The sequence below is a fragment of the Pteropus medius genome, unplaced genomic scaffold (genome assembly GCF_902729225.1).
Source record: "Pteropus medius unplaced genomic scaffold, Ma_sr-lr_union100, whole genome shotgun sequence".
NCBI lineage: Eukaryota > Metazoa > Chordata > Mammalia > Chiroptera > Pteropodidae > Pteropus > Pteropus medius.
Window position 1 is genome coordinate 3,611,747 of NW_024346667.1, and position 21,722 is coordinate 3,633,468.

The following is a 21,722-nucleotide window of genomic DNA, read 5'->3' on the forward strand; positions in this document are numbered from 1 at the left end:
GCATTATCTTTTTTTTTTTTGTTTTCATTTTTGAAAAGATGGGAATTGTCCATTTATATTGATTTACTTCAAGCTGCCCATGTTAAGTGCTGCCCCATTATCAATTTGTATGGCTTTTGGATTTGAATGAACAAGTACTTTGAAGTTATACTGTATCATTATATTATGCTTTAGGTTCTGAAGCTTGGGTAGATGCTTTTTTAAAAAAGAAAAAAAGAAAGATGGGTTATCTGGACTGATTAGCTCAGGTAGGTAAAGCATGGTACTTATGAGATTCAGATTGCAAGTTTGATCTCTGTATGGGCTAATTAGCATAACACTAAAATGTCTTATCCATGGTTATAGACTGAACTTAACTAACCTCTTGCTGTTCAGATTTGGTCTGCAAAAGGCAGCATCTCTTGTCATCTGGAGATGGATAGAAATGTAGCATTTCAGGCCCTGCCGCAGACCTACTGAGTCAGATTCTTCAGTTATCAAGAGCCCCAGTTGGTTTGTATACAGTCAGGTTTGCAAAGCTCTGCCCTCATCTCGGACCTGTTTGTTACACGAGTGTGTGCCAGGGCTTATCCTGTAGCCAAGATACAAGGGCATGCATGGGCCAATGTCGCTAATGTAGTCCCTGTGTGCAAAAGACAGTTGTAAAGCTTAGTTGGCAGTTTGGCCTTAACATATCATGTACTGTATAATTCTGATATGCTGTTTGATGGTTTTCTCCCCTTCCCCCAACACTTTTTTTATTTTTAAAGAGAAGCAACACTGAATAACAGCCTGATGAGGCTAAGGGAACAAATTGTTAAAGCCAATCTGTTGGTGAGAGAAGCTAGTTACATTGCAGAAGAACTGGACAAAAGGACAGAGTATAAAGTAACCCTGCAGATTCCAGCCTCCAGCCTTGATGCTAACAGGAAGGTGAGGTTGCCAGTAGTGGGAAAAACAAAGATATCGTTGGATAAAGCTGCTTTATATTTCACCAGTGTTATTTAAATACCAGTGGGTTTGCCCTCATCCCCATCTCTACTCTCCGCAGTCTAGGTCCTTTGGTACTTGTCTTCCTCTCTCAGGTAGAATTTACTTCCCTTTAATTCTCTGCGTTTGTGCAAGTATGTCCGTTATCCATGAGAAATAGCCTCTCCACCTCCCCTGCCCCAGCCCTACCAATTTATTTCAGTCAGCTCCCTTTCTTCAAATTCGTTTTAATTATTTCTGAGAAATCTTCCCTGATGAATTTTTCCAAAGTGGTTTTCCTCTTCATTCTGTTACCACTCTGTAATACCCCCTCCACCAAGTTAGGTTTTATTTTACTTATGCCATGTTATTTTCTACTTGCTAATAGATTACCTTGAAAAACTGTTCATCTGTTGTTTCATCTGTGTATTCAAGGTCACAGATTTTTTTGTATGATGTAATAAACTTAATAAAATGTACATGGGGAAGTCCCATCAAAATCTACCCTTGCCACTCAGTTGTTCTCTTTTCTTTCTTATTTAGGTTCTTTTTTAGCTCTCGATTATGTTCATACATGATTTTTGATAAATTAGGTAGAATTTTGTATTCAGATAAATTTTTAAGGGTCCAGGTGCTTTGTTTTTCCTACAGTATTCAACATAGCAAAGCTTTAACGAATCTTTGGGTGTTCTATTCTAATTTAGGGCCACATCTTTCTTTCTCTTACAATGTAACAGCATCAAGGTCAGTGTTTTACACAGAGTAGGTATTTACAAATATGATGCTTAATGTTTTTAGTAATAAAGATATTATGATATGATACAATCATTACTTCTTGGAGAATTCTTTTGATATATATTCTGTGTATACTTTGTAAGATTTTACTCACTTATTTTGCTTGCTGGTATTTGTAGGACAAACTATGGGTGCAGTGGGACTCACAGAGAAAAAATAATAGAGGAAAGCAGATCATGGGCAGATGGCACTGGGCTCAGCTTCTTCCAGAAGACTGAGAAGAGCAAGATCTTTTTCCATTCTGTAGTGTTTGGGTTGAAAAAACAAAACCATGTGCATTTTCCCACATTGAGCATGACCGTAGCCCTTTTCTGTGTATCCTGGCTTGGGCCTTGTGGGAGGAAGTGACTCTGCCTCAGGGCAGCCAGGTCAACACCTAGAAGAGACTTAGGTCGCTTTGGGCTTGTCTTTCCTCTCAGATACCCAATAGTGTGCTGTTCATGGGGCTGTTTCTGTTGCTGGTAGACATGACACACATTGCTAGAATTGAAGCAGCCATTGTTAACAGACAGCTATTAATCCACTTTTTATTGATTTAATAGATTAGTATTTTCAGATTTTAGCCAAACTAAGGAGCTAGACAAGGAAGTATTTCTTAAGGAGATAGTCCCCTTAACTCAGGCTGGGTCTTGCATACTTGTATCCAACAAAACTTTTTTTTTTGGTACTTGAAAACTGATTTCATTCCATGCCCTTCCCATGCTGTGAATGCTGTTGTTTGTTCTGGTCCCTACTCCTGGCCTTGTTCTGACCTCTGTCTGGTGATTTTGGTAAGGGATAGAAATTTATCCTTTTTCTTTTTTCTAATCCCTGTTGTAGTTGTTTGCAGGAGGGCCACATCATGATGCCGCAGTATATTGTTCATTGCCATTTAGTCTCAGTTCTTTAAAAACAAAAACCAAAAAACAACAGTTTTTTTTTTCATACTATATATACATAATATTTTTTAACAATTTATTTTGTTATTTCCCCCTCTCCACTCCCTTCTGGAACTACTAGTCCATTGTCCATGTCCATGAGTCTCTGTTTGTCCTGTTCATTTGTTGCTTTTAGGTTTATATTCCACATATGTGATATCATGTGATTTTCAACCTTTTCTGCCTGGCTTATTTCGCTTAGTATGATTATTTCAAGGTCTATCCATGTTGTTGCAAATGGCAGTATTTCATCTCTTCTTATGGCTGAGTAATATTCCATTGTATATATGTGCCACAGCTTTTTTAGCCAATCATCTATCGTAGGACACTTCAGCTGCTTCCATGTCTTGGCCACTGTGAATAATGCTGCTATGAACATCGGTGTGCAAATATCTTTTCGAATATGAGTTTTCAAGTCTTTGGGGTAAATACCCAGGAGAGGTATTGCTGGATTGCATAGTAGATCAATTCTCAGTTTTTTGAGGAACCTCCATACTGTATTTTATAGTGGCTGGACCAATTTCTAGTCCCACCAGCAGTGGATGAGGGTTCCTTTTTGTCCAGATCCTCTCTAACATTTATTATTACTTGTCCTGTTGATTATAGCTATTCTAACAGGTGTGAGATGGTATCTCATTGTGGTTTTGATTTGCATTTCCCTAATAGCTAGCGAATGTTGAGCATCTTTTCATATATTTATTGGCCGTTTGTATGTCCTCTAGGGAGAAGTGTCTGTTCAGATCCTCTCACCATTGTTTGATTGGATCATTTGGTTTTTTGTTGTTGTTGTTATTGAGTCGTATGAGTTCTTTGTATATTTTGGATATTAGGCCTTTATCGGAGGTGTTGCTTGCAAATATATTTTCCCATTCGGATGGTTGTCTCTTTACCTTGTTGATGGTTTCTTTTGCTGAGCAGAAGCTTTTTAGTTTGATGTAGTCCCATTCATTTATTTTTGCTCTTACTTCCCTTGCCTTTGAGGTCAAATTCATAAAATCCTCTTTAAGCCCAATGTCCTTGAGTTTAGTTCCTATGTTTTCTTCTATGCATTTTATTGTTTCAGGTCTTATATTCAGGTCCTTAATCCATTTTGAGTTAATTTTCGTGTGTGGTAATAGACAACAGTCTAGTTTCATTCTTTTGCAGGTGGCTTTCCAGTTTTCCCAGCGCCACTTACTGAAGAGGCTTGCTTTTCTCCACTGTATATCTTTGGCGTTTTGTCAGAAACGCCCATATAAATATGGGTGTATTTCTGGACTCTTTATTTGCCCATATAAATATTATTCGCCCATATAAATATGGGTGTATTTCTGGACTCTTGATTCTATTCCACTGGTCCGTGTGTCTGTTTTTCTGCCAATACCATGCCGTTTTGATTATTGTCGCTTTGTGGTATAATTTGAAGTCGGGCAGAGTGATGCTTCCAGCCTCATTCTTTTTTCTCAGGAGATGGCTTTACCAGTTCGGAGTCCTTTGTGCTTCCATACAAATCTGATGATTTTTTGTTCTATTTCTTTAAAAAATGCCAATGGGATTTTGATGGGGATTGCATTAAACTGTGTAATGCTTTAGATAATAAGGTCATTTTAACTATGTTGATTCTTCCGATCCAAAAACACGGAATATCTTTCCATTTCTTTCTATCTTCTTAGATTTCTTTTAATAGGGTCTTATAGTTTTCATTATATAGATCCTTCATATGTTTCGTTAGATTTATTTTTAGGTATTTTATTGGTTTTGTTGCAATTGCAAAAGTAATTATTTTTTCCACTTCTTTTTCTGACACTTCGTTATTAGAGTATAGGAACGCTATGGATTTTTGAACATCGATTTTGTATCCAGAGACTTTACTGTATTTGCTTATTGTTTCTAGTAGTGTTCGTGTGGAGTCTTTAGGGTTTTCTATATAGAGAAGCATGTCATCTACAGATAGTGACAGTGGGACTTCTCCGTTTCCTATTTGGATGCCTTTTATATCTTTCTCTTGTCTGATTGCACTCGCTAGGACCTCCAATGTTATACTGAATAACAGTGGCGATAGTGGACAGCCTTGTCTTGTTCCTGATCTTAGAGGGGAAGGTTTTTAGTTTTTCACCATTAAGTATAATGTTGGCTGAGGGCTTGTCATATATGGCCTTTATTATGTTAAGGTACTTTCCTTCTATACCGATTTTGTTAAGTATTTTGATCATAAATGGGTGCTGGATCTTGTCGAAGGCTTTTTCTGCATCTGTTGATATGATCATAAGATTCTTATACTTTTCAGTTTACTCTTTTAAACATTTTGTGTTTGGTACCACATTAAGATACTACCCATTCAAAAAAATTTAAAAATTCAAACTTTTGGAAGATGAAAGATAGTTTCTTAACTACCCATCCCAACAAACCTTCCCCTACCATTTAACACTCGTGGCTCTCTTTTGACCCACCCATATTCCCTGGTCACATGATGGCCGGAATACAATATTTTTGATTTCCCATTAAACGTGATCTGTCTTTTGTGTTTTAAATTTAAATTTATATACAACTTCAATGAAATTTTAAATCCATATTTAAAATTTGATTGCACTTGGCTATGAAAGCATTCATTACATTAAGCTTGTAAGATTTCTGGAAAGCTCTGCAATTCACAGAATAAAGAATGATAGCAGTTTCAGTTTTGGTTGATGACTTTTGACTGGTGGGTATAGAATGTTTTGGGTCGACTTCCGTGATAGGTATCTTTGTGTTTCACATACTTACCCTTATTATCTTTGCAGAGAGGCTCTCTTCTTAGTGAACCTGCAATCCAAGTGAGAAGAAAAGGAAAAGGAAAGCAGATTTGGTCCTTGGAAAAACTGGACAACAGGCTGTTGGATATGAGAGACCTTTATCAGGAGTGGAAGGAGTGTGAAGAAGATACCCCAGTAAGTTATTTGAAAATTACTTAATCGGTATTCATGGAAGGAATCAAGCAAGAATGAGTCAACCTATTTCAGGGAAAAAAGTGTTCATTTTTCTAAAGTAGTAATCCTGTTTCTAGAATATTTATTTTAATCCTCTAAGTTGTTCAACGAATCAGAATTTTAATAACCTAGTTTTCTGCTATCTTCTTTTTTCTTTTTCATATTTGGTATTATTTGGATTTCTAGTAACATTTTTTATATTTCATTCTTTCTTTCATTTGTGTTATATATTTCTGTCTCCTGTACTGGACTGTGAATTTATTTAGGATAGAGATCATGCCCTATTATCTCTCTTCTCATTTTTCAACACATTTAACATTGCAAATAATAAAGCTACAATATCTATTTTTTTGAATTGAACATCAGTGGTACCTTAATATTTATACTATTAGGAACATGTTTTGAAGGCATTTTGATCATTAAGTAGGTGCCATAAATCTGACTGGTACTCTCTTCAAGTTGCAGGTTTTCTCATTTAGGTCAGCTGTGTACTTGTACGCATTTAAAATACGTATCATGTATATTTTTACGCATTTTCAACACTGCCAGTACTGTTTATGCATAGAGTTTTTTACTTTCCTAGCCTTTGCTTTATAAAAATGTTTATTTTTCCAGATCGCCCTCAATAAAAATGACTACTTATAGTTTGATGAACTATATTTAACATTTTTTCTTAAAATTTTTTCATTTCCTTCTCTGTTACCCCCATTTTAATGTAGAAATAAAATAACATTAACAACAAATACAAAAAGCAAATCACTTTCCTATAAGGGGTCACCTCTCATTATTAGCAGCACATCTAATGATTTGGTAGGAACAAGTGGAATAGGTATGAATGAAAAATGAAAACCACTTTTGTACACTCTACTTCTTTTTCTAGTCAATATATGTTTTCTTTGTTTTCATGGCAAGGTTTTCACATAAAGGAGAAGATATAGTAAAAGTAATGACATATTATTGGAATTGCTCTCTCATGGATGAAGGATGCTGACCACCATTCTAAATAGAAATGAGGAAGAAGGAGAGAGAGAGAAATATAGGGAGGGAGGGAGAGAGAGAGAGAAAGGAAGAGAAAGAAATACAGTGCTATACTTCAGCTAAGTTTAATGACTTTTTAAAATTGATAGGTAGTAGGTTATCATCTAACATACATTTAATACATTTATTTTAAGCGATTTTCTGAAGTTGTATATTCTGAATCTCTTTAAAGGTAATACGTTCTTACTTCAAGCGTGCTGATCCATTCTATGATGAACAGGAAAATCATAGCCTCATTGGGGTGGCTAATGTCTTCCTTGAGTCCCTCTTCTACGATGTGAAGTTACAATACGCTGTTCCAATCGTCAACCAGAAAGGAGAGGTTAGTTTTCTCTTCATGCCTTGTATCCTGCAGAGAATGGTTCAAGAAACAGTAGGGTGTTCATAGTATATTGTTGAGTTTCATCAGTGATGACAAGCGATATTTGTGTTTATTAGTAATACCTGTGTTTTCATACTGCTTTATGGTAATTATACCAAGTACTTTGTGGGAAAGTAAGTTTTAGAACCTAGGCTTCTAAATTCTCATATACTATTAACCTAACTACTTGATTCTAAAACAGAAGAAAGAACAAAATTTGGAAAAAGTATTTGTTTTTCCCCTCATTGGTATAGGTGGCAGGTCGGCTGCATGTAGAGGTGATGCGAATCAGTGGTGACATCGTGGAAAGGCTGGCCGGAGGGGATGATGCCGCCGACATCTCCTTTGATAAGGAATCCCATGAAAACAAACTGACGTGCATGGTGAGTCCCAGTTTCATTTAGAAGTAAAGTGTGGCTGATTTTGAGAATTATGAGTATTTAGATGATAAATATTGTGTTCTTTTTCAAAATTTGAAAATAGCTATCTCTAAGTAAATCTTCACTATTTAGTATTTCATCATGTATCTTGACATAATGGTTAGCCAGGTACTTCCACTACTTTCCACTGTGAAGCCTTGGATAAGATAGCTCTTTTCTCTGGTCCATTCTGTTCCAAAATTATATGGATTTGTTTATCTGAACTTATATGGAAAAGTTTATCTGAACTTCTTAAGGAGCAGCCTGGTGTCTATATGTCAGGGGGACACACAAGGGTACAGAAGACTCCATTATTATGTGACCAGAGTGTTCTGAGAGAGGTAGACAAATGAATTAAGGGACACAGAGGCAAGATAATTAATTATTCAGATAGTAAGATCTGAGGAAAGTTTCTAGAAAAATGAGACTCAGAGTGAACTTGAAGGAGGGCGTGGTTGCATAAAACTCTTGCCCCATAGAGTGCTGTGGTATTTTCATGGGTGGTTGCTAGGTAGATTTTAGGTAGGTCATTACCTTCTTGGACTCCTGCTCAGTCAGCATAGGTAGTGCCACCCTTGTTACTCATGACAATGAAAAAAATCCCCTCATACATTTTCAAACACTCTAGTGGGCCCCTGCGCCATTGGTTGAGGATCACCGAGGAATCAGTTAAAAAGATTTTAAGGAAGAGAAATCAGCGAGAGGCATAGGAATAGTATGGGAGTGAGGACGCCATTAAAAGCTGAAGTGAAGGAAGCCTAAACTCTATTTCATAATCCATCCTAGGTCCGGTCCTGTATCTCAGCAAATAATTCTAGAATTGAAGTTGATATTGAAAGGAGTAAGTTAGGCATTAGTTGCAAGGTATGGGGAAGAAGCTAAAGCTGTTAAATGTTGGGCTACTTTCTATATATTAAGCAGGCCCCAGATGTTTAAAGTCAGTTACTTCACTATGGGGGTGGGGCAGATTCTTAATTCACTAAAAGGTTAATCTTTATTGTATTGTACTTGATTTCAGAACATTTCCTTTGAGGTTATAGGATTAGCAAAGATGGAGACATAGGCTTGATAACTCCATAATGTACCATTTTAACGATGGACTAATAAATGCAACTGTGTGAAAGTTTACCATGAGTAAAGTCACATCTAAGGATACTATCTCACTTGGGAGATTTGTCTTTGTCACTGAAAAGAAGAAGTATATCCTGGGTAACAAACCTTTTTAAAAAAATGAAGTTAAAATATCTTAAGATTTTTAAAATGGAAGATAATAAACATATATAAAAGTAGTGGTAAAAGTGTTATCGATCCCCATTTACCTTCCCTTAGCAGTTATGAACTCATGGTCAGTCTTGTTTCATTCATATACCTAAGCTGCTTCTGTGCTATCCCCTTCCCTCAGATTATTTTGAAGTAACACAGACATCATATTTCATTTATAAGTAGTTTAGTATTTCCAAAAGTATACATAAAAAAGCCAATATAATCATAATATAATAAAAAGTTAATGCTTAATATGAAACATGCAGTCAATTTCTTTGATTGTTTTAGTTGTTGTGTCTCTTAAGTCTATTTTAATCTTTAGGCCTTGGCATTTGTGCATGTTCTCACTGTCTGTCTCTCACTGTCTGTCTGTCTGTCTCTCTCTTTCTCTCTCTTACCATACAATTTACTTATTGTAGAAACTGGGTTGTTGCCTTGTGTTCTCTTATAGTCTGGGTTTTGCTGATTGGTCTTATTTAACAGGTTAGGATGTAGTTGGGATAAATTGGTAGTTAGATATGAAGGTGATGTATGGGAGATGGGGAATAGTGAGGGTACCTTAAAGGTGGTTCTTCCGTTAGAAGGCACATTGTCTGGTTCTCTTTTGGGGATGTTGGAAATCATTGGTGATTATTACCAAGATATTTCAGTAGATGTTAGAAAAGAACGATACTGTAATTCTATCATTCCTTCATTTATTAGTTGGAATCCTTCTATAGAGAGAATCTTCCTATTAACTATTTTGCTATTAAGAGATACAGTTTGTATAGAAAAGTCAGAAAATGCTCCATTTTCTCCCCTTCTTTACTAATTTTCAAAATAAGGAATTGGTTTTACCACTAATATCTAAAAGTGACCAATGAGATTTTTTGGCTTTAGTTTTAATATCATTATGAACTATTAGATTTAAACATATTTGATGTGTTTTGATCCGTTGTATTTATTGCCTGTATTGAAGCTCAAACGATCCCACTTTTGGCCTGTGGGAACCTCTTCAGTTGGCCCTGAAGTCCTTTTGACACATCCCTAACCCTCATGGACTGTGCTAGTGTTTTTTGCTTTCTGATATGACAGATATTTTGCTCTCATCCTGTATATTTCCTGTGCAACCTGGAATCAGCCATTACTCCATGGAACTTGATTCCTTTCAGTGGAAAGTTTTTAGAGATGATATTTCGAGCATGAAATAGCTTTTTGTGTAAAAGGAGGAAGACAAATAAACTATATGACAGTAAACAAAATATTGGTAGAAAAAAACGAAACCAGTCTTGGGACACTTAAGATATTGTGGGTGATGAGTATCACCAGCCCATAAAAGAAGTCTGAAGTTCTTTTTCCGTGATGAAAAAAAGTATGCACATATTAACATTGATATTTTCAATTACATTAAATACAATTTAATATATTTTAGAATTTCCAACACATGAATGTCATCTGACATTCCTAGTTTCAGAAGTATCTATCTCGAGTATCTCGAGCAGTGGCTAGTTGAAGTCTGTGATATTCTGACACCTTGTGGTGATTTTTGGTTTCTGCCTGCAAAACAACAGCAGAAAAACTCGAACCTATGTTCTTTATAGATATTCCTCATTCCTGATATTCTTCATTCCTGGAAAGTCATATTCTTGTGAAGTTGCCTATCGGGGAGAGTTCAGCATATGAAATCTTGTTTTCTTATTTATTTCAATCTTAAAGTTGAGATTGATTTCTAAGAAGAAATATTGGCTTTAAGATGGAATTTAATCACAAAGACACATATATTAAATATCTATCCACTCAAAGCCTGGTAGTATTTTCCTTCATTTCATTTCATCAGAATGGTCAGCCCTCACACCGGTATCATTAGGTAGCTATCCTGTTTCACATAGGAGAAAAACTAAGCTTAAGAAAACTAAGATTTCAAGTAATTTGCTCAAAAAGAGAAGCTAATAAGAAGCTAATAAAAGATCTTTTATTTAGGTCTTTATATTCCAAAATCTTGTCATCTTCCCAAATACCACATTGCCTCACCTTAAAGAATATATTAAGCATTTTTAACACTTAATGAAAAGTGATGGTTTTTAAAATTTAACGAAAAATTAACTGCTGAATACTGATCACAGTATTTGGTTTGAGTGAATAAAGTGTTAGTCAAGCCATCTTTTATATTTTATAGCCTGTCAGGGAATTGCTTTCTAGACGTTTCAAACTTTTGTTGCCATCATAGGAAAAAATGAATAATAATAGGAGTTCCTTACTTATTATCAACCTGGTATAAAGGAAAATAAAGTCACCTGCTTTATGAAGTGTTAAGACTATTTTTTATATTTGTAGTTTCAGAACTACATTATCTTCTGCCACATAGTCAAATCTATTTTTGTTAAATTTATTTATTGGAGGTGGAGTGCATCATACAACACACAAGAAGTGACCAGGTGAAGAATAAGTAAACGATCAACGCTCAGTCATGTGAAAGTCGGCCTAATCAATTATAAAACCAGAATTTAGTTTAGCTTAACTAATTTTAGGATTTAGTTTTTTTCATGATTGGAGGAGTTTTAGAATATTACAACTTACCATAAAAACTCTAGCTTAACAATCAATCTGATGCTCCCTGCCAAAAGAAATAGAATATTTGGCTGCTTTAAAATCTAAAATGGGCATTTCTTCTGGTGTCATTTGGGTCTGATTAGATACACATTTCCGATTGTACATTGTTATCATAAAACTCTACACTCGTGTAGTCCGGGGCACATTTCCCTTGATTCTCCTCTCCTCCCTGAATGTGCATGGAGAAGGCATTTAGTAAATGTTGGTGCCAAGAATGGTCAACATTCACCATCTTTAATCTCCTCTTCTTCTTCTCTAGGTCTTTAAAGTATACATTCCTGATGATTCCATGATAAAGTTTTCCAAAAAATGCTCTAGTAGCATGTAACATTCTACTTGAGAACCATGTTCCCTTTTATACTTTAAAATATCAAAAAAATGTTTTTTGCCCTTCCCTGAATATTTATTGCTTATTGGCACATACACTGAATTTGTTCTTCATCCATCATTCTTAATGATCCTGTGTTCTTATGACGTATTCATAGTAGCCATTTTGTTGAATGGTGTTGATGTTTGAGGACTTTCTTTTTCTGAGTAGTTATCATAATATGACGACGATATAAGAAACTAGAATTTAAGTATTCATCATCAGCCTGCAAATGCTTTAAAATATCCACCTTTATAGTCAAGGTTGTCGTTACCCTGTGTCAACCTGTCACTAAATGTATCAGTGGTTATCACCAGTTCACAGAGGCAGAAGTATGACCCAGGGTGAATAGGATTTGGTCTGCGTAAACCAGCAATAGTTAGGACTGTGGTCCATATCTCCGACTCAGTATTTCTTGGTACTTTCTGAGTTAAAAACAAACAGAACCTTTCTTTTCCTTCAGGTTAAAATACTCCAAGCCACTGGGTTGCCACAGCATCTGTCCCACTTTGTATTCTGCAAATACAACTTCTGGGATCAACAGGAGCCAGTAACTGTTGCACCCGAAGTAGATACCTCATCCTCTCCTGTCAGCAAGGAGCCTCAGTGCATGGTTGTCTTTGATCATTGCAAGGTAAGTTTGTTTTCCAGACTTGGTCAACATTTAATTACTCAGGTAAAAACAAAACTAGAAAATGAACCTTATTTTGTTGACTAGTTTGGTACCAATATATGTCTTGGATCAGAGTTTCTTAGAGTGGGGCTGTAGTAAAAATGTAAAAAGTATTACCAACACACTGTACGCCTTTAACTTACACAGTGTCATGTCAATTATATCTCGGTAAAGCTGGGGAAAAAAAATCTAAAGTTTTGCATTTAATTCCTCCTCAATCAAGAGTTAAATTCCGTGTGAATACACATACACGTGTATGAATATACGTGTGCTCTTCTCCAAAAGGAATCCACGTTTTGCATTTAGATTACTGGAAAAATTGTCATCTAAAAAAGGTTAAGAAACTAATGTTAGAAAAAGTGAAGGTAGAAAAGAGACAAGAACTGACTTTATTGAGCACCTAATGCTCTGCTAAGCACTTTATGTTATTCTTTCATTTGATCTTTACCACAGTTGTACTGCTGTTTTTCAGAGAAGAAGCGAGTTCAGAGAGGACAGTTTGCCCATGGCTGGTAACTGGCAGAGCCGGGACTGTCAGATGGTAGATTTTTTTTCTGCTGTGGCACAGTCGATTCATCGCATTTTTTTTTTCAAGAGGGAGATTTCTCTCTAATCTGTTTAAAACAGAAATGCCTTTAGTATTTTAAAGACCGAGAGAGAAAGTGTGGAGATTCTATCACTTTTTAAAATAAACAGTTTTAGAGCTTAATCCTAATTATTGCAAAATGCTATCTTACATCTATCTTGGACAGGTTGGGAAGATTTTTAGAGATTAGGTGATTTTTTTGCACTGACAGTCATTATTTATTTCCTTTCTCTGTTATTTATTTCCTTTCTCTGTTATAGCTTCCTGAAAACTGGGAAAAACTTTTTCCACTATACTGCTGTGTAATAACTTTTATATCAAAATGTTGTGGATCATTATTTTAATTCTTAATACAATTATTTATACTTTAAAAAAATAACTCCCAAAATATTGCTAACAAAATAGAATACAATACTGATCTTTATAATAGATTTTTAAGGTGAAACATTTTTAAACAGTCAGTTATTTTTAAAGTCAAGAATCTTAGACCCTCTGAGCATTCATTATGGGTGTAGTATGACAGTTCTGTTCTATAAAACATTCCTTTCTATTTCTCTTCTCCATGGTGAAGTAATTATATGATGTTTGATATAAGTAAGCATAAGGTTACCAGAGTGTGTTCCTTCTGTAATTATTTTCTTTCAGGAGTTTACTGTTAACATCACTGAAGATTTTATTGAGCACCTTTCAGAAGGGGCATTAGCAATCGAAATATATGGCCATAAGGTGACCGATCCTCGGAAAAATCCAGCCCTTTGGGATTTGGGGATCATACAAGCAAAAACACGTAGTCTTCGGGACAGGTGAATTTTAGATATCTCTGATTCCATTTATAATTTTAAAAATCGTTTTGAGGTTAATACTATCATTTATGAAAGTCGTCATTTTCTGAGCATTATCAGGACTAGATGGGGGCGTTTCCAGGGCATTAACAGCACAGTTAAACTTCCTTAGAGTGAGCTTCGAAGAGCGTTGGAAGCAGATTAAATACATACGGTTATATACTTAACTACAATATATAATATGTAATACATAACTTTTATTATAAATTGAGTGAAATAAAATTTTGGAGAATAGGTAGGGCTTATCATTATGACTTACTTCTAATTACTCAGCTGTAGAGAGAAAGGATCAAGATATATGCTAGAATTTAGATTTACTTATTTTGTCTTTAACTGAAAGTTCCTTTTAAGCATAATCAGCGATGGGAGGAAGCAGACTTATTTGTTGACCAGGATTTTAAAAAGAAGAGTTAAAAGGAAATGACTAAAAGCATATACTTGTACTTTTCATCTGTAGATGAGAACCAGATTTTCCTTTTTCCTTTTTTTCATATTTAGAAAGTTTTACCGAGTAATTATATTTGCTAATATGTACTTGTATATTGCTCACTGAACTACAGATCATTCTATTGAAATATTCTTTTTGGAAGTTATTATTATTGTTAATTCTCATGTGTAGGATCGTCAGCTGCCTGTATTAAAATAGAAATATATGATTTTCCAAGAACTTCTGCTATTTCCTAGATGGAGTGAAGTCACCAGGAAAATGGAATTCTGGGTTCAAATCTTGGAACAGAATGAGAATGGTGAATACTGCCCTGTAGAAGTAATTTCTGCCAGGGACGTGCGAACAGGAGGAATCTTCCAACTCCGGCAGGTAACAGAATTGTGACTGTTGCTATCCTGAATGGTAGCATTAGAGTCTGTGGCACCATAACGCATTATGTTGGATTCCCTTTAGCAGAAATGTCAGCAGTAATGAAATCTAGACTGGCCAAGTCCATTTCCTATATTAAAATCATCTCCTACTTCATGTGTATTTTCATTTTTCAAAAATATTTTTATTTATAATATTTTCAAACGAGCTTTTGTTAGGTTTAAGAAAAAGATAAGCAAGAACAACTTAGAATTGAATTGTATAAAATAAAATAAATATATCAAGCAGCATTAGGATATTTATAAAGACAAGGAGAAGCAATGAAGCAGTGCGATGTGGCAGAAAGAACAAGTCTCCCAAGTCTGGCACGCTGAGGTTCACTCAGCGTGGGGATTGGAGATACTGTAATGAAGCGCAGAGCTTGGTACATGGGAGGTGTGAAGTGTTTTTTCTTCCCGACACCAGCCAATTCTCCAGTTCTCTGCAGACACCATCTGGGTGTCCTCCAGTTCAGTTTGGACCTTAACCATCAGAGTTAGCATCAGACTCTACAGATATAAGGGCTCAGACTTAAGCACAAGACTGCCCTCGCTTAAGACACCGTTGCAAGTGTCAGATTCCCAGGTTATCTATCCACTTCTGTCCAACTTGGCTACAAAGTCGGGGTTTCCCAGAACTCTCCTCCTGAGGTTTGATAATTTGCTAAAATGACTCACAAAACTCAGGAAAGCCTTTTACTTACTGTTAACCAGTTTATTATAAAGGATACATACAGTTCGGGAACAGCCAAATGAAAGAGGTGTTTGGGGCAAGATATGGGAGGAAGGATGAGGAGCTTCCATGTCCTCTCGGAGTATGCCACCCTCCCAGCACCTTGATTTGTTCGCTGACCAGGAAGCTCTCTAAAGCCCATTGTTTGTAGGTTTCTGTGGATATTCCATCATATAGGCACGTTGATGACAGCCTTGGTCACTGGCGATACTCAACCTCCAGGCCCTCTCTTCCCTCTCCCTGAGGGGTGAGGCTGAAAGCTCCAGCTTCTAATTCAGGCTTGGTCTTTCTGATGACCAGCCCTCTTCTGAAGCTCTCTGGGGGCCTGCTAAGAATCCCCACATTAAAAGTCACATCATTTTTTGTGCCCGTAACTTTTTATCACTCAGGAAATTCCAAGAGTTTTAGGAGCTCTCTGCCAGGAACTGAGGACAAAGACCAAATATTTTTTTATGATACCACAGAAGGTATAAGATAAATGCAGCTAGGTAGATATGAATACCTGCCAGAATTCAATATGGCAGAGAAATATGTGAGAATCGTCACTCAACTCCAGGCAGATGACAATCTGGAAAGTGTCTGTGCTGACAACTAAAGATGAGAGAGAATATCTTGATAGAATTTACATAATAGATTTGGAAATACTCTTTTTGCTCTACTTTAATTCAACATTTAGTGGAGTAGTGCATCCTATGATAGTTTCTATATTTTAGAACAATAGTAAAATATTAGGATAGCTCTAGAAAATGAATGTTGAAATCATTCAAAGCAAAATATGAGAAAAAGTTAAAGGAAAAAGAGAGTTTGCTTAAATTAAATATTTCAGTTCTGAATGTTTTTGTAGAGGGAGGATGATAAGCACTTATTCTGTGACCCCAGCAAATGAATTTTAGCAAATTCATTCACATATGGTCAAGGAACTAGAAGCAAAAGGAAATTAGTTTAAATTATAGCATGAGATACACACACATAAAAGAGGATTCTTAAGGTTGTGAAAAACATCTTTTTCTGAACATCTGTTAAAACTATATATATCGTTTTTGGATGCCTTAGAAATTCATCTCCTGGAAAGTAAGACCAGATAATTTTCTGTGGTTTAGTGTAAATTGAATATTTAAATATTTGTCATATTTCTGACAACCTTTGCTACCTAAGTGTTCAAAGAAATGTTGGGTTTATTGGGAAAGACCTTTTTGAGGGATGTTTCTTAACCTGGATGTTGAAAGAATTATGCAAAGGCTAGAAAGGATTTTTATATCTAAAGATGCAGAGGTGGGAATTAGGTAAGTTTAGGTAGAAAGTAACATGTAGGAAGAGCTGGAGAGCAGTAACGGGAGACGTTATAGAAGCACATGGCAGTTAGGTCATAGAAGGCCTGGATGGTAGACTCATTGAATTCAATATATTTCAAAATTGGAACCTATTGTTCTTGAATAGGAAAAGTGACAGAGGAAAACTGATTAGGTTAACCATAAAATTTCTTATTTTGTAGTTAAAAAATGGTCAAATATCAGTAGTTACAAGAAGTTCAATCTAATCATTTAAGTATACTCTTCAAAGCTTTTTCTATGGAACATTAAGCTATTCCTGCATCTTCCCCCTGCTTTTCTTCCTTGAATCCTCCCCAGAATATATGTATTTCACATTTCACATTTGGACACACGTTTAAAATAGGCCACTTTCTGTCTTAGGCAAAATAAATAAACAAAAGTAGCTAATTGAAATGATTAAACTATTTTAAACAATTAAAATGTTTTCTTAGGTACTCTTTCCAGAAAATATCTGATGCGCAGTCCTTGGAAAGTATTAAATCAAAAGACATCTGTAGTCCATCGTTTCCAGTCTAGTTTGATAGGATAAATCGCTGCCTAAGTTGATTTTTCTGATAATGTCAAGCATTAGAATTAGAATGTGATGGAAGAGGGAGAATAACTGATTTGAAATAGTATCTTCAAACTCCATTTTTCAGATTCTATTTTATATTTCTAGAATTTATAAACCAATTTTGAAGTCAGTAATTTGGAACGACTGGGATTTAAAAAATATTACTTTATTATAAATATACAGAGTCACACAGTATTTATTCTGAAAATGTGCTTAAGAAGGAATAGGTTCTTTCTGATCAATTCTTTATTTTGCTGCTTGGTTTCAAATTATTTGGGGATTAGAGCAGTGAATCCAGAATAGTAGTAATCATTCTAATTTCTACTCTAATTGCTTATTTTTTAAAGTAGATGATACTGTATATGCTGGGTTTGGTGATCTGCTCGTTTTTTTTAAAGTATGGTTAACATCTGTCACCATACTCTTTAGCTTAAAACAGTATGTATATTTTTCTACAGCTGTATTTTAATGACTGCAATATTTTATATATACTAAAGTTTAATCGGTTATTAATAATAATTTGTAAATAGTTTCTTGTCATTCTTAACATTGTTTTATAATTCTTTATCTATATACATGACTATTTACTTAGACCAGATTCCTAGAAAGTTGAATTTCTGGGTCAAGGGAAACCTATATTTTTAAGGCAAATTGCTCTGCAGAAAGCTTTATCAATTTATATATTCCCACCAATAGTGTATGTAATTGTCTGTTTCATAAACTTTGGGCAGTATTGGAAATTGCCTTTTTAAAAGATAATTGCTAGTTTAGTACGTGAAAATAAATATGTATCATGCTTATTTTAATCTATACTTTGATTATTAGTAAGTTGAACATTTTTTATTGTCTAGCTATTTGTTTCTTTTGTTACAATGTTTTAATGTTCATTTTTATTGAAAAAATACGTAAAACACGTATTCGTTCTGTCTTTCTACTTGCTTAAAAGGTAAATAATTTTTCTCATTAGTTTTTCAATTTGTAGTTTACTATTTAACATTTAAGCTATAATGACAGCGTCTCCAAGTTAAACACTTGTCCCAGCATTAGCCTGTAGGGGTCTCTCTAAACCAAATTTTTGTGACTCAAACTGATTTTAAGAAACTCTTAAAATTGTCTGTGATGCAGGGGCAGTCCCGGCGAGTCCAAGTGGAGGTGAAGTCTGTGCAGGAATCTGGGACTTTACCACTGATGGAAGAATGTATATTGTCTGTTGGCATTGGATGTGTGAAAGTTAGAGCACTCAGATCCCCCAAGACACAGGAGACCTTTCATGTAAGTTTCTGTGCCTTTTCTGTTCTTGTTGAAAGACCCAAACAGACAAGAGTCTTTCAGAACCTGCCTTCCACAAACAATTCTTTCAGTATTTCTTTTGTTTTCCTTTGATGACTTTTTCCCCCTTCTCTGTATTTGCATTTGCATGGAATCACAACACCCGACTGTTGGTTTTGCCCTGATACATGGCAAACTGAGAGTTAAAACATCAGCCTCCTGAAACTCCTCGGTGCCTACTAGTGATTAACCTCCTCCGTCTCCCACCCCTCCGCAGAAACCCCCTACTGGCTTGTAAAGACTATTTGCTGGCAGGTGTTTGATTTCCCCTGGGGTGTGGGACTGTAAACCCAGCAGGGAACGTATTGTACTGGTTCCCGAAAAGGTCAAATGAGTGTTCTTCACTTTGCTCTGAGAAGCTCAAGGTTTTACTCTAACTTCCTGAAAACGATGAAACCAAGAGTGAGGGTGAGTGTAGGTGGGAGTCATTAAACAGTATATTCATAAATTAGAAAATAGAAAGTATGGGAAAAGATTCACGTTGTTTATTATACCCTGATTCTTGGATAATTGTTTCAGTTCTGCATAATATATTTTTTCTTTTAGGAGGAAGAGGAGGACATGGACAGCTACCAGGTAATGAAATGCCTGTTAGCCTCATAAAATAAGCCTGATGAAAGATTCAAGTATTGCTTTTTCAAATTAAAATAGAGTAGGGAACTAGTATTTCATAGACCATAAAGTAAAATCTCTTTTTTGTAGGAAATCATTTCTGACTGCTCTCGTTTTCCGAACCTGGAGCTCCCCATCCAGGTTCCCTACCCATCAAGTTCTTCAGATTCTCTTTCTTGCTTTTCCTGTCCCTGAGTGGAGTCACCCACTCCTTTCCCTGAAAGAAATGTCTCATACTGAGCTTCAGGCAAGCCATACCCCCTAGGTATTTCCTTATTTTAAGCCAGGTCTTTTTTTCTCCACTTTATGGAGTAATATAGGTTTGATTTTACACCCCCTCCCCCTCTGCCCCTTTTCCTAATCTGCAAGATTGTGTTTATGTCTGTTAAGTTTTATCTCGTTGGTCCTGTTAGGACTCTTAGAGCTCTTTGGATCCTGATTATGTCATCCAGTGTAGTCACTCTCCTGGTTTTGCATCATTCTAATTTGATAAAGATGTCTGCCTTCCTATAAGTCACTGATAAAAATATTGTATCAGAGAGGGTTAAATACAAAGTCCTATGGTACAACAGTAGAGACTTCTTTTAAGCTGACATTATTTCATTAATCACTATTCTTTGGATGTGCTATTTCAGTCATTTCTGATTTCATTCAAATAGATTCATTTCACATTTCTCCATCTTGTCCACAAGAATGTCATGAGCTATTTGGTTAAGTGCTTTAGTGAAATCCAGATACACACCATATCCACAGCATTCCACTGATCCACCTAGTCTTGTAACTTTATTACAAAAGGAAATGAGGTAAGATTAGTGTACAGTCAGGTGTTGACTGGTAAATTGTTCATCAGTTGATAATGCCCCCATCCCTTCCCACCACTAAAATAAAACTCCACCAGAACAAAGAAGGAAGCATTTACATGCTGTTTGTTCAGACTAGTGAAACATGTTGAAGGCTGTAGTGACGAAATTTGAAGAATTCTTATGATAGTTCCAAGGGATATAAATTTAGATTATTGAGCAGTATTTTCATTCAGCAGAGACCTCATGGAATATCTTGGTTGCTGGTGCCAGAGTTCTGCCTTTTGAGCCAAAAGAAGTAAAACGGGTTCTGTATATCAGAGAACGCCTTTTCAGAGATGGTCTTACCCTAGAACAATAATGCTTTCATTTCTGAAAGCCTCTGTTCTCATTAACGGTTATAATCAACTATTGGTTGTAATAAAGACGTTAATGTATAATACTTTGCATTTTCAAAGCATATTAGAGTTAGGTAAGGTAGAGCCTTGGTTTCAGATATATTGTCTTGACGTTATATTTACTGTCATTTCCCTTGTTTTCTTCCAGGATCGGGATTTAGAGAGACTGCGTAGAAAATGGCTAAATGCATTAACAAAACGTCAGGAGTACTTAGATCACCAACTGCAAAAGCTTGTCAGTAAACATGGTAGGAAAAGCAAGTTGAATACTTCCCTCCCCCCAAGTTAGTGCATAATTAATCCCTATTTGCAGCCACATAAATTAAAAGTAGATGAACACATCAGTAATGCGGTTGGCAAGAGCATAGGGGTATTACTTATTTGTGTCATATCCTTTCAGAAGAACATTTATCTAGTTGTAATGTTGTCTGTGCAGAGGTCCCCCCAGCCCCAACAAAGAGAAAATACAGTAAACAGAGTAAACATTGTCCCTCAAAAATAACTTAAGTAAGATGCTAAATTCTAGATTTCTTGTCCAAAAGCACTTGAATCCGCTGACTCTGAAAGAAGTCATTCATGTGCTCTTCCACTGTAAGCTTTCCATGATGGCCTCTCTGTAAAGAGTACACCGACCTCTCTAGCTTATTGTTTTTTATTGTGAATTTCCTATCACTAGTTAGGGAAGTAATAAGTTTCTAGCGAACCCTCATCAACCAATAAGTGAAATATAAGCAAATCTTGTCTTTACACAGGAGAAAAGTGTAAGTAGCAAGTGAGATATCTGTATTTGACCTTCATTCCTGATGTTCCAGATAAAACAGAGGATGATGCTGACCGTGAAGCTCAACTTCTAGAGATGAGGCTGACGCTGACTGAGGAGAGGAACGCGGTCATGGTCCCCTCTGCGGGCAGCGGCATTCCAGGGGCTCCAGCAGAGTGGTAAGAAGGCCGCTGTGTGTCTTCTGAAGTTCCAAATGCTCACCAACCGACTGTTGTCTGTGTGAATTTGCCTGCGCTTCAGTTAATGGAAGACTCATTCCAGCATATGGGAAAAAGTTGTTTGAATTAGAGGAAGTGTTAAATTTTTTTCATGAGTTGGAATAACTATAGCCCAAAACTGTGTTTTATTAAATAATATTGTTATTGGCCCAAGCAATTAAGATTTCTGAGAATCTAAATCAATATTTAGTACCAGTGCACTTAGCATTTAAAAAAAATAGTTAATATGTTAATTACTTGGGTCATTCCCTTAAAAGACCATTCGGTCATCATAAAATTGCATCTCCAGGAGTTTTTGGTTTTGGTGCTGGCTAAAACTGTACTGTCAGCAAATGTTCGGTGCTACTTTATAGAAATTGAAAATAGTAA

At 35.9% G+C, this 21,722-nt stretch overlaps 1 protein-coding gene across 7 annotated transcripts in view; it reads left to right on the top strand.

Moving 5' to 3' along the window:
* The window catches only part of KIF13B (kinesin family member 13B), a 167,371-nt gene that overhangs the window by 89,273 nt on the left and 56,376 nt on the right, over positions 1–21,722 (top strand). For all 7 annotated transcript variants that reach the window (XM_039875850.1, XM_039875853.1, XM_039875855.1 and 4 more), the window contains 11 exons: positions 750–912; positions 5,420–5,566; positions 6,816–6,965; positions 7,259–7,387; positions 12,106–12,276; positions 13,547–13,704; positions 14,428–14,560; positions 18,341–18,487; positions 19,091–19,120; positions 20,503–20,602; positions 21,167–21,293. In XM_039875850.1, the coding sequence (XP_039731784.1) occupies positions 750–912; positions 5,420–5,566; positions 6,816–6,965; positions 7,259–7,387; positions 12,106–12,276; positions 13,547–13,704; positions 14,428–14,560; positions 18,341–18,487; positions 19,091–19,120; positions 20,503–20,602; positions 21,167–21,293 (1,455 nt within the window). The remainder of the gene's footprint in view (positions 1–749; positions 913–5,419; positions 5,567–6,815; positions 6,966–7,258; positions 7,388–12,105; positions 12,277–13,546; positions 13,705–14,427; positions 14,561–18,340; positions 18,488–19,090; positions 19,121–20,502; positions 20,603–21,166; positions 21,294–21,722) is intronic.